This window comes from Trichoderma atroviride, chromosome 4, assembly GCF_020647795.1.
Source record: "Trichoderma atroviride chromosome 4, complete sequence".
Classification (NCBI taxonomy): Eukaryota; Fungi; Ascomycota; class Sordariomycetes; order Hypocreales; family Hypocreaceae; genus Trichoderma; species Trichoderma atroviride.
In genome coordinates this window covers 1,656,710-1,668,953 of record NC_089403.1, presented here as the reverse complement: position 1 = coordinate 1,668,953, position 12,244 = coordinate 1,656,710, and the positions used below count along the sequence as shown (strand labels likewise).

General features: G+C 50.9%; 4 protein-coding genes and 1 non-coding gene across 5 annotated transcripts; 3 read left to right on the top strand and 2 right to left on the bottom strand.

The window, feature by feature from the left end:
- Positions 1–1,246: 1,246 nt before the first annotated feature.
- TrAtP1_007852 lies at positions 1,247–1,318 on the top strand. Its single transcript has one exon. It is a non-coding gene; the product is annotated as a tRNA-Gln (tRNA).
- A 1,312-nt stretch (positions 1,319–2,630) lies between these two features.
- TrAtP1_007851 (uncharacterized protein) lies at positions 2,631–3,412 on the bottom strand (the record flags this gene model as incomplete). The annotated part of the gene is made up of 4 exons (XM_014092664.2): positions 2,631–2,723; positions 2,796–2,861; positions 2,937–3,181; positions 3,265–3,412. The coding sequence occupies 4 exons, from the start codon at positions 3,410–3,412 to the stop codon at positions 2,631–2,633; spliced, it is 552 nt and encodes a 183-aa protein (XP_013948139.1).
- A 1,316-nt stretch (positions 3,413–4,728) lies between these two features.
- Positions 4,729–5,573, top strand: TrAtP1_007850 (uncharacterized protein; the record flags this gene model as incomplete). The annotated part of the gene is made up of 3 exons (XM_014092814.2): positions 4,729–4,929; positions 5,080–5,287; positions 5,368–5,573. 3 exons carry the CDS (start codon positions 4,729–4,731, stop codon positions 5,571–5,573), a joined length of 615 nt encoding a protein of 204 aa, XP_013948289.1.
- A 606-nt stretch (positions 5,574–6,179) lies between these two features.
- Positions 6,180–8,702, bottom strand: TrAtP1_007849 (uncharacterized protein; the record flags this gene model as incomplete). Its single annotated transcript, XM_066113687.1, has 1 exon — positions 6,180–8,702. The coding sequence occupies one exon, from the start codon at positions 8,700–8,702 to the stop codon at positions 6,180–6,182; it is 2,523 nt and encodes an 840-aa protein (XP_065969774.1).
- A 1,771-nt stretch (positions 8,703–10,473) lies between these two features.
- On the top strand, positions 10,474–12,217 carry TrAtP1_007848 (uncharacterized protein). The gene is made up of 2 exons (XM_014092662.2): positions 10,474–11,756; positions 11,885–12,217. The coding sequence occupies exons 1-2, from the start codon at positions 10,937–10,939 to the stop codon at positions 11,971–11,973; spliced, it is 909 nt and encodes a 302-aa protein (XP_013948137.1). The 5' UTR covers positions 10,474–10,936; the 3' UTR covers positions 11,974–12,217.
- Positions 12,218–12,244: the final 27 nt, after the last annotated feature.

The following is a 12,244-nucleotide window of genomic DNA, read 5'->3' as shown; positions in this document are numbered from 1 at the left end:
AGACTTCCTCCCTTCTGAGGACGTTGGGTAAGTGTCTCCCAACATGCCGTACAAATGGAAAGGTTATTCAGCACTCTAGTATGACGGCACTTGGTAAGCTTCCATTGGGTATTCTTAAATATCTGACTCTGGCTGAATAAAAACCACCCAGAGGCTTCATCATCGTCTGTCGACATGATTAGGAGCCGACCTTTTGATGCAGCGCATTCCGAATATCAAGGCCTTGCGAAACTTTCTCTTTACAATGATGATTGAGGATCCAGGCATGTTAACACAACATGCATGCACTAGTTTTGCGCAAGATCTTCGCTTCGTATTCTTCTGGCCGCGGGTTAAGGGATTTGTAAAGAGCTGCGTATTGGCGTAGGATGGTGGAGAAGAGTTTATGGCATTGTGGATTCGTCGTTGCATAGCAGCCTTGAATAAAAATGAAAACAGCAAGCCAATGGTTCTGTCGGAGGATTAGAGCCGCAGCAGCATTTTGGTGATTTGTGCCACAGAACGTCGTGGGCAAAGCGCAATCTCTGGATTTTATATGCATATGCTCTCCATTCCGCCAGGAGGTGCTCCTCGTCCAAGCTTTCCATTCCAAGTAACACTCCAGCTAGTAGGGTGGAAGTTGGGCCATTATTGGCATCTTTTAACCCAGCGATGCATGAACGAGTAAGCCCCCGATGTATCGCATCATTTGCCGTGAAGTACTTGTTATACAAACTCGGTATATCTACTATATCTACTTGCCGTAGAGGGTGTTGGTAAAATGGCCGCGCACGGGGCTCGTTTCTCCTGTTTAGTCATGTTCTTGGGATCCATATTGAGAGCGTTGGTGATCTTGTCTTTCATCTGGTTAGTACGAGGAAGTTTTTCTCTATCCTCAAGGATGTTGGATGAGTGGTATAGAGGAAGGTATATCAAATACTATAGGTATCTACTACATCGACTACATCTACTACACTGCTTCTACTACCCTAATGCCTTGCACTGTCCCCAAGCTTTTACCAACCACCAGTGCGCCGGATTTCATCAAGTTTCCAAATCTGAATATCCATTCGATCGACTGATGTCCTGGGCTTCGACCAATCTTTTGCTGAAAACAGTAAACATAGTTGCCATCTTCGTAAAATAATGTGGCATTGCAATACAGTTCACTTACTGTGCAAGCTCTTCCAACCGCAGTATTTCGAGATTTGGGGACTCTCCTTATGAATAGATCTACAATATATACCAAATAATTAAAAGTGGGGCTGGTTTCGTGGTCTAACGGTTATGACTGCGGATTCTGATTCCGCCAGCGAGGGTTCGACTCCCTCCGAGACCTATCTTTTGATATTTTTGCTTGTGATGCCTTTTGTGATGTGTGGTTGCGGTTTATGTGTGTAGATGACGGATTTGGTGGTGGAGGTTATTTTTCTGTATTTTTGGGCAGGAACGGGTATGCGCGTGCCCAGTTCCTTCCTTGGTTATTGTTTGGCAGGTGCGGCAACGCACGTGCTCGGCTCCTTCCTCCGTCGCTGGTGATGGCGCACGCAGAGAAGATGCGTACCGGCTAGTGATGGCAAAAGGAAATCTACAAGATCGTTCATGATCCATTATATTCCAGCTATCGGGTTCAATCTGTTCTATCTGCACTGCATACATTTATTCTCTCGAAACTTCTCAACTTCTTCCATTGCTAGAGAGAGAGCGAAAAAGACACTCATCGAAGAAAACAGATAATAGTCATGCCACACACGTCAGTTCATTCACAACACTCTGGCAGAGACAACAACACTTGGTGGAGACAACAAGAATAAGAATAAAAAGGAGAAAAGGGTAAAATAAAAGTGGTAAAGATATAATAGAAAAAGCGTAGAAAACACGGATAATCCTGCTTCCCTCGCACCCATCCGTTCAATTCCGCTACGATCATTCCCAGCCGGGAGGCCTTCAACGAACAACCCAACTCCGCCAATCTAGCGCAAATGACAAGATGACATGGAGAGACAATGAAAAAACACAGAACACAACCGTCATGAAAGCATTTCAGCCAAAGGCACCCAGTCGTAAAAAGAAAAACAAGGAGCCCTCCTCGCTCTCGCATCTCCCCAGTAAAACTTTCCTCTCCCGTCAAATATTTGTCAATCTTTGCCGCTTTCCTTCTTTCTCTTTTGTTAGAAAACTCCCATTGTTTTTTTCCTGTTTCCGTTCCGAAATCACCTGAGCGCTCGAGAAATGGCTGCAATTTGTCAAGTAGCAACGATCAACCCAGCCCTCAATTGTTCCTTTTTGGGGGGTCATCTTTTTTCTTCTTCTATTTTTTCCTTTGAAAACGAATTCATAACGAAGCCTTGAGGATACGCCCATACAACTTCCTTTTTCCAAAGAGCTAAATCCCCTCCCCTCTCCAATTCAAAGACATGGTTAGGGTATGTATATCAACAGGCTCACAATTGGTGGCATGTGAGAGTGCGAGGCACTTTGAAACAAAGAGTTGACACAATTTATGGATTAATTTTGATTGGTATGATCGATATAACTTTGCAAATTACAACCGAAGTCTCGAGCTTGGCAAGAACTTTGCGAGAGTGTGCGGTAGGGAGGCGGGATGGAGAGCGGGAGGCTCTACCAGAAGAGGTTCCTGAGTGGGTTTTTTACTGGTGACCAGCCTTTCGGAGAGTGGTGGCGAGCCATTCGAGACCCTCGTACAGACCATCTCCGGATGTGGCACAAGTGGACTGGATGTACTGTTGTGGGAAAAGACGTTAGCGATCACTCTGCGGTTTTTGTTGCCCTGTTAAACTAAGTAATAAACTTACCCAGGCTCGTTGCCTCAAGCTGTGAAGACCGAGCTTGTCAGTAATCTCGGCAGCGTTCATGGCGTTCTATAGCAGATTCAGTGTCAGCATTTTTTTCCAATTCCTGCAGCAGTATTGGTCGACGGTAGAGTATCAACGTACGGGCAGATCCTGCTTGTTGGCAAAGACCAGCAGGATGGCATCTCGCAGCTCATCCTCGTTCAGCATGCGCTGAAGTTCCTCTCGGGCCTCGACGATACGATCTCGATCGTTGCTGTCGACGACGAAGATGATACCCTGGGTGTTCTGGAAGTAGTGTCTCCACAGGGGACGGATCTTGTCCTGGCCACCGACATCCCACACGGTGAACTGGATGTTCTTGTACTCAACAGTCTCGACGTTGAAGCCTAAGCAGTGGAAGCGTTAGAAGAGGCACTAAGGGAGCGACATCGCCGTAAGCGCGATGGAACGGGGGAGGGGAGTCATGTACCAATAGTAGGGATGGTGGTGACGATTTCACCAAGCTTCAGCTTGTACAGAATGGTGGTTTTACCGGCGGCATCGAGACCGACCATGAGAATTCTCATCTCCTTCTTCCCCCACAGCTTGTCGAAAATCTTAGAAAAGGCGAGACCCATGACTGCGACTGGCGGCGACGCGGCCTAAACAAACGTCGAATATGTAAAGGAGAAGAAAAGTGTCCTATTTGATGCTACGCGTAAGCAGGCAAGGCCGAGCAGATGATGAGAGCAGTAATGAATTTTCTTTTCTTTTTCCCCTCTGGCTGGTGGTGCAATGTGCAGATGCGAGCAACGGTGGCGTTGGATCAGACGATTTGGGGCAGCAGGCAGAGAAGCGGGTGCAGCGACAGCAATTGCGGCCAAAGAAATGGATCTCGGAGAAGCCCTTTTTATCTCGAGAAGCCGATTCGCGTGCTTATCCAGCGGCTTGAGGACACGTTATCCTGTGATGACGGATGATGCTCGTGATGGGCTGCTGGATGAGGCAAACGCAGGCTGCCGCATTTTTGCTTTTCGCTGAGCTGTCTTCTCCGACTAGCGCCTTACTTTCCCCCCTTGCGGAGGACAAGAGACCAGGTAAGAGTAGAAAAAAAAAAAAAAAAAAAGGCATGTTGATAATCCAGGCACGCGGGCGCGCAGAGCCGGACAGGGGAAAGGCAGTGCTCCAGAAAACAACAGACAGAAAAAACTCACCTAGACGAGATCGCGCTGGGGGCTCACGAAAGAGGACGACGAAGCGAAAGAAGAACGGCCGTTGTCTTGTCGGTGAGACTGCTAGAGAGTCGGAGGGGTTTGAGAGGGAAGGGAACTTGGCCAGGCTGGAGCGAGTTTTGGGGGGGGGAAACGGGGCCAAGGGACTCCGGGCCTCTAGCAGCGCGTTAGCAGCAGGGAGAGGGGCAAAGGGGCGCTGGGCTGGCCGCTGGCTCTGCCTCGCGGTGGCGGGCGAGTACCGACGAGTACCTCCCAGCCCAGCCCACAGCCTCTGTATTCTGCAGGTACAGGGTACCGCCGTCGCTGCTGGCCAGATTCGCCGCTACCACGCTGCGCCGCCTCGGGGCCTTATCGCTGCCAGACGGTACTCGCACGGTACCTGCCCCAGAGTGCGCAAACACGCGGCTCCACCGCCTCGGCCCACTATTCGTCATCTCTCGCCCAAGTATCGTGGCTGTATCTCGATCCTCTCGTGCCCCTGAGGCCTTGCCGGTAAAACCGCGGCTCCGCTAGCCCTGTAGCCGGGACTCTGGCAGGGAGCTTTGTGGGCAAGGCAGGCTAGCCCAGCCTTAGCCAGTAGGTGGCATGTTGGCCAATTCGCGATCCTGAAGCGCAAAAGGACATAATCACGAGCTAGAGCTTCCACGTCTTTTTGCAGCTTCGTTGTTGCCGACTTCGCGTCCCCCTCCACGGCCAGCCAATTTCTTTTCTTCTTCTAAAAGATGCTTTTCCTCTCAGCTGCGAGGAGTCTCCTCGCCGCCGCCATGGCTTTCCAGGCCGTGGTGGCGCACAACATCGTGCTGCCAGCCCGAGGCGTCGAGTGCTTCCACGAGAGCCTGCGCAAGGACGACAAGATGACCGTCACCTTCCAGGTGGGCGACCGCGAGTTTGGCAGTGCAGGCAACCTCGACATCGACTTCTGGGTATGACTCAATTCTTTCGCCTTGGCAATTGCTCCATATATATGAGATTTGATGGGGGTGCCTTGTAGGCAGACATGGAATTCAAGATATATGACATGGGTGGCTCTTACGTAGGACTTGGTTGCTAACAGATATGCTTCCTCTGGACAGATCATGAACCCCTCGGGCGAATACCAGATCAACGAGAGGACAGTTTCTAACGGCGATCACTCCTTCACGGCTCTCTACGACGGCAAATACGCCTACTGCTTCGGAAACCAGCACTGGGTTGCCAACACCAAGGAAGTCTCCTTCAACGTCCACGGCATCGTCTATGTCACCGAATCCGAATCTAGCGCCGATCCCCTGGAGACTGAAGGTACATGAACAATTTTCCTCATCAAGAGTCCACCACCCATCTTGATTTATACAACTAACATGATGTTTCACAACTCCCAGTCCGACGTCTATCCGATCTCCTCGCCCAGGTCAAGGACGAGCAGCAGTACATTCTCTTCCGTGAGCGCACCCACCGCAACACTGCCGAGAGCACAAACTCCCGAGTCAAGTGGTGGAACTTGTTCGTCATTGGCATCGTCATTGGCGAGTCCCTTTTCCAGGTCTGGTGGCTGCGCCGCTTCTTCGAGGTCAAGCGAGTCGTCTAAATCCAATCTCTACAAGGGGAAAGGAAAATACAGAGTATGGGTAGAGGATGAGTGAATTTTCACGAGCTGTTAACTGCATCGAAACAACGTCGAGCATGAACGCATTAAAGTGGCGTAAATAGGGGGTCGATCCAAGTCTTGGGAGGGTCCAAGTACTGGGCAGCAAGGACGACATGGCACTAGAAGGGATAGTGATTAAGGACATGAATAATAATAGTGCCCATGTTCACATGATGAATTACAATGCAAAGAGGATATCATCTCGCCCGCTGCAAGTTTTTCTATATTTTACAAGCAATATACCACCCAATTGCCGATCTGTGGCAACACATGTTTATCCAAAAATTCACAAGTCGCTAGACACAAAAATCAATATATACAGCGTTCAATTCATCATCTCCCAGCTCTTATGGAAGAGTATTATAATACCATCGTATAGATCAGCACATTACAGGGATATCTCTATCATCATGGCCTTAACGTCATATGTCCAAGCAAAAAGTCTATATAAAAAAAGAGGGGAAAAAGGAAATAAGCCCGCATAGCCAGCCGTGCCTCGCTTAGACAAATGATCCAAAATTAAAAAGGTCGGCTCGCTCAGAATACTTATGCAGTAGGATCGGACTCGGGCATTTCAACCTCTAGAGGCAGCTCTTCTGGCGGCGGTGCCTCGACGGGAATTTCTACCCCCTTGACGGGGTGGAGGAGCATAGGCGGAAGGCACATGCGGCCCTCTCCTCTGCCTGCTTCAGAACCAGTTCCACTCTGGTCTGCCGTCTTCTCATATTCTTCTCCGCCATCGTTATTGACCTTCAAGCCCAGCCAGCGCCTGTACAGGTTGGGTCCAAAACCAGAGTTGTAAAACCAAGTTAGGCCCTTCAAGTTGTGCTCGCGCTCGCCATAGAGACTTGTCCGGGAACCGCCTGTGGCTCCATCGCGACCACCATTATATGTCTGGGCCATATAATCAACTGGCCATTCACGGTCCACATACATAGGGTGGGGAGCATAGACCGCTTTGTATCCATGCTGGAGGGCAACTGTGGAGGGCCACATCTCGGGAAATGCAAACTGCTTCTTGTGCGCAGTCATTTTGTGCATGGTCACGAGGAGGCGTCTTGACATTCGAGATGTGGTGATGATGCTGGCTCGTCGAGGAGGTAAAGGAAGTGAGCGGTTGTAACCCGTAATATCATCCTTCAGACCCCAAGTAGTACCTTCCGGATCAAAGATGGGATTCAGAGTAATCAAATCCGCCTCTTCATCCACGCCCCATTGGTTGTGATCGGCGTCGTACGTAGTTGGCGGCCTGGGGTCCTTTTCACCCTCGAACCAGTCCTTTTCATCGGCAGGGCGGATTGGGCCCCAAACAGTCTTAATCTTCTTTTGCGTGGCGGCTTCTGGGGGTTGGCCATCAACGCCCGGCATATTCTTCCATACGTTGTCGGATCCTACAGCTCCCATCTCGCTTTGCACTCGAGCCATGTGTGAAAAGTCTTCCCAGGTGCCATGAACACTGGGGAAGTAGTATCGCGAGTTTCGTTCCCAAAGGCCCTTTCTAGGCTGGGCTTTGGCCCAATTTTCGATCTTTGAGAGCAAGTCATAGTAGTGTCCCGTATAGCGAATGTCCATTTCCCACTGCCAAAAGTAGTCGTACTCGGGATGCATATACGCAAAGTGTTGCATAGCCATGGTGAGTCCACGATAGACTCCGTGAACTGGAAGCTCTGGGCCGCGGCTGTAAAGGTCGTAGATGCCTTGATACAGGGACAGCATCTGCGTTTCAGTCCAAAGGGTGACCAGTCCCTGAAATTCTTTGGGGATTGCATCGCGAATCCTTTGCTCGTAGATTTCGTGATCGGCCCACACGGGGTATCGAGCATCATTCTTCACTTGGACAAGCAGGTGGACGTCATAACGACCTCCAGAGGCTAGTGAAAGCTCCGAAATCATTGACCGAAGATTCGCAAAGTCATCCTCTCGGAATAGGAATTCGTCCCAGCATCTAACTACGATGGCAGTTCGTGATTGCTTTACCACTCCAGTGCTGGTTTTTTCTGCAGAAGCATCTCCTTTAGCCTTTGCTTTGTCACTCTCCTTTGGCTGAGAATCACGCGACTGGACCTTTGCTGTTTCAGGGCTACCGACAAAGAAGCCATTTGGAGATGGTGTTTTCGCTGGCAACGCTTTGTATCGGCCAGCATTGGCCTGGAAACAGCGCCGTTGAATGTCCGCCCAGTCGAGCTTGCGGTAGTCTACACGAGAACCAGATCCCCAGACTGACTCAGCGCCCTGATTCTCGCCATGCTCCCCCGTGCCTAGGCCACCGGTACGAATAGAGTATCCAAACCCATAAGGCCCAAACTTGCCGTATCGCTCAAAGCAAACATCCTCCGGCAGGTTCAACACTTCATAAGAACCAGTGATATGCTGGGGAAAACCACTTGGGCGGCCATTGTAGTAGCGAATCGGTGGTGGGCGAATTTTGCCAGCAGCGTCCAGAAAACACTCTTTAATATCAGACTCCTCAAGTCTTCCGGTATAATTGTCCCAAGAGTAACTAGACGGAAATTCCTGTTCACGATTCTCGACTTTACCGTCTGAAGCTGGATTTGATGGTGTGTAGTCGCCAGACTTGGGATATTCGGATTTATTCTTCTCCAGAGGAACCAAGGTACGTATACCGCCGTAGTATCTCTGCAGGAGTGGAAACTTTTCCCACAGGGCAGGAGGTTGCGGCCGGCTACCTACTTTGCCATTGGCAACTTTCCAGTTCTCAACTTGGCTTGCCCGTGCCAGCATACCAACCATGAGAAGTATTAATCCTACTATCGTAAAAACAACATATCGAACGATTCGGGGTGGTAGCCTGTAAGGATAGAAACCACTCGGCCGCTGGAAGCTAGGTTTCTGGGGCTTCTTTTGGACTAGGAAAGGTCGCTCCGGATACGAGTCGGATATGTTCCTGGATCCTAATGACGAGGGGCCCGAAAATGAAGATTCGGAATCGCCGTCCGATGAGGAATTATACCCATCATTCGAATATCGCTCCTTGGCAAGTGAATTGTGATTCTGATACATCGGCAGCCGTGTCCCGCGGGACCGTCGCAACGGGTTTGAGAGCCCCATGGGAGCTCAAGTCTGTGTGCTGAAGATGAGACAATATCAGCGGCATGAAGAGAGAAGGATGAATGCATAATCTTGGCGCATACTGCTGACTGGTGTTTCTCTCTGACGCTGTTGTTTCCTTCTCAAGCAACCTCTTGATGCAGAGCAGACCAGCCGCAAACCGACTCGTGCCGTGCAAGGACGCGCAATGTCGCGGGCTGTATCAACACAGCAGAAGGAGTTATCGTGACGGCGATCCACGAGCCGAATTCAATATCAGAGCAACTGTTCGTAATGCATTGAATGGCTCGCGTAATTAGGAGGGGTGTGGATGGCGTGGGAAAAGCAGTGTATACAGAAAAACGTCGGGCACGGGCGTTTACGCAGCCAAGCCCCTGTCAGCCTTCCGCTGCGTTGGGTTTGGCAGCAACAGCCAATGGTGGTGGGATGGACTCGGTTGCTGGGCAACGCCCCATCACAGATCACAGGCGCCTAACTAGCTGTGGAAAGCGGGCACCAGGCCGGCACATTCCGCGCCCACTTTAGGCGAATGGATCCTGGGTTTCGATATTGACGATGGTCTTTCAGAAATTATTTCCAATACTACAGTACTGTAATAGAGACTGCCAACCTCTATTTGCATGAACACATACTCATGCAGCAGCCTGTAGCTACGTCCTTGCAGTTCTCCAAACCTCCACGCGGTACTGATCTCTAGCCATTTGCAGTCCTCACACTCCTCTCTTCTGCGCACTAGATCAGCCACGGACACACAAACGTTGAATCCGACATGCAGTGCTACCCTGGATTATGCAAGGGATCGTTCGAAGCGGCCCACCACGGCTCAGCATGCTTCTATAATCCGGAGCTGCGGTGTAAGATTGAGGCTCCAGTCTCGACAGTATTCATCAGATATCAGCCACTCCCATCTCATCGTCGAGGTCACGCAGCCTCAAGACGAGGGGCTTGTGTAGCTCTTCATGCCTAATACCTTCTGGGGCTACTCGCGGACAAATCTCACTACGACTGTCTTTCCTTCCATGCCACTTACACATGCAGTATCGGTGAACAGTAGCCCCCTTACACGTTCCCTGGCTGCTTGGCCAATGAGCCGCGTAGCGTTCGCAACCTGGCTGGGCTGGGCTAGGGTTGTCTTCGCCAGTTGCAGCACCAAGAGCATGTACGCATGACCTCGCCTACTCGACTCTTGAAGCAACGCTCAGGCCATCCGGATCGGTCTTCCGGCATGTGGCAGTCGATGCGGAGTATCGGACCACCTGCTCTCTGCAAGCCCCGAACAAATGAGATCTGGAAAGGGTAACTGCAACATCTTGTTAATGGCTAGGCGTATGGCTGCCGTATTATCCACACCCGTGCTGGGATTAGATGCTTGTGTCACATTGCAGATACCTACCTACGCAACACGAACCGACAGCCACCTACTCCTCACTCGTCACATCCGAGATGGGATTTCCGCGCGCCTCGACGGATGTGCGATTCAGTTCCTTTTCCTTGGCCGTCCCGCGAATAAGCACTTGGTCCTCACTAATCGGCTCGTCGGTGCAAGCTGCAAACGCCAGAGTTGGCTAGCCGCCCAGCTACATACAGCTACAGCCAGCTGTTAGAGCACCGACGGTTGAAAGGCTGTATGCGACATCAGCCCTGCGTCATAAGGCCTGACTTTTTGATCCCAGTGGCTAAATACAGTCATCTGCCTCGTGATCCGCTGGATCAGCGAAGACGGCGCCAGCCCCAAGCTTGACTTAAACTTCAATTCCGATCCTTGCGCAACGTGATGTGACACAGAAGCCCTCGCTGCATCCCAGCCACGGCCACAACAGTACCCCTTCTACCCTTGGCTATTGTAATTGCATGCATCTGCTACTCATGGGGCTAGCACTCCCCATCGTCCTGACGTCTGCTTTTCCGGCCGAGATCTCCTCTCCAATGCCCTGAGACCCATTGAATGCAAACCGACCATCATCAGCCACTGCGTATCTAGCTTCTAACGCCGACCGCCGGACATCCCCCCTGGCCTCAGACCCTGCTTTCCAGCTCCTCGTGGGCCATATATGTTGTCTGCGACTCCTCACATGGCTTAAACCCCAGACCCCTCCGCCTCGCACCGGTTCCGTATACTACAACTGCGGGCTTCCCTTGTATCAGTGCCTGACCTCACTCATGGGCTCCCGTGGTTAAACTCCTCCTTGCACCAGATATCTGCCTCCTCTTCTCTCCATCGCTGCCCTGTCGTCATGTCAGTATCAATTGCTCCAACCGAGACAATCACCTCCTTGTCTCTGGTCCCGGAGCTCGATGAGGAGCCCTCAGAACAACCCTCAGAGCTGGAGCTGTTGAAGGCTTCCTGCATCGTCCGCCAGACGCCCGTCTCAGTTACGCTGGGCGGCCCTTCTATATGTGTCCTTACCTTGGGAATTGTACTCGCAATTCACTTCTTGGATTCATTCCTGGCCGAGGCAGTCGTCAGCATCGTCCCTGTCGCACTTCTCATCCACAACGATTACAACAACTTCCTGAGCCTTGGGCCGGGAGGCACGCCGGCCACTATCCAAGGCTATATCCGCATCACCTGCCTACGCATGCTCTCTCTCCGCGATCCCTTCACAGCCCCCGAACCAGATCCGAATCGTCTTCCTAAAGCAGGCGTTCTGAGTGCCCAGGTGCTTCCCTATCGCGCCGGCCCTCGCCCCGTCGTTGCTGGCATCGCTCCTCAACGCCAACTCGACCAGCATGGCTCCCGGCGATGCTACGTTGCCCTCCGCCGAGCCATGGAAAGGCTGAGCGCGCAGAACCCCACCAAATTCGGCACCGAGCGTTCGTGTCTGGAAAAGCATGGCCTGGCCCTCTTCGCGAGGCATCCTCTGCAGACCAACTGCCAGGGCGAGATTTGCCACGTCCACGACTCGGATCACTCGATGCACATGAGTCTCCACCCGGATGACATCAAAGAGATATTGCAAAAGGGCTGGGGACAGAGGCATCCTCTGGCGTGGAAGGGCAAGTACATCCAGATGCCCGTTGCTCAAGAGTTTGTGATGGTTTACGCTCCCAGAGGTAAGATTTTAAACTCGAATTTGGTCCTTTTAAGGTTTTCCTGTCAGAATGACGCTTCTGATCATTTCTTTTCTTATTTTTTGCCTTGTGTGTGGAGTACTATTGCTTACAAGTACATTTATTTATAGATGATATGGAGCTTGATATCGTCTGCAAGATTATCAGTGCTGCGATATGGTATACCTTGGCCGAAGATGTCAAAATGAGCCTGAAATGAGCCACTGGCTAGTACGTCTCTTCCTTTTGTCATCAACTTTTCCTTTGGATCGAGCCTTTTAACGGCCAATTTATGTGTTCTTTTGCAGCGAATGGGGTTTCTTTTACATTTCTCCTTGGCATGTATAGCATGAGGTTCTTGTTCACAATGAGTCGGATAGCTTATGGAGACAGAACCACCAGCATTATTCGTGGTATAAAAGCAGATTTATGGGTATCTTATCAATACTACCTCATAAGTAGCCAAAAAATAAAGCAAAAAAAACTTACAA

Bases quoted from the DNA above. Each gene is read 5' to 3' on its own strand.
- TrAtP1_007848 (XM_014092662.2), top strand. From the start codon at position 10,937: ATGTCAGTATCAATTGCTCCAACCGAGACAATCACCTCCTTGTCTCTG. The intron at 11,757-11,884 runs GTAAGATTTTAA...ATTTATTTATAG, and splicing joins GATGGTTTACGCTCCCAGAG to ATGATATGGAGCTTGATATC.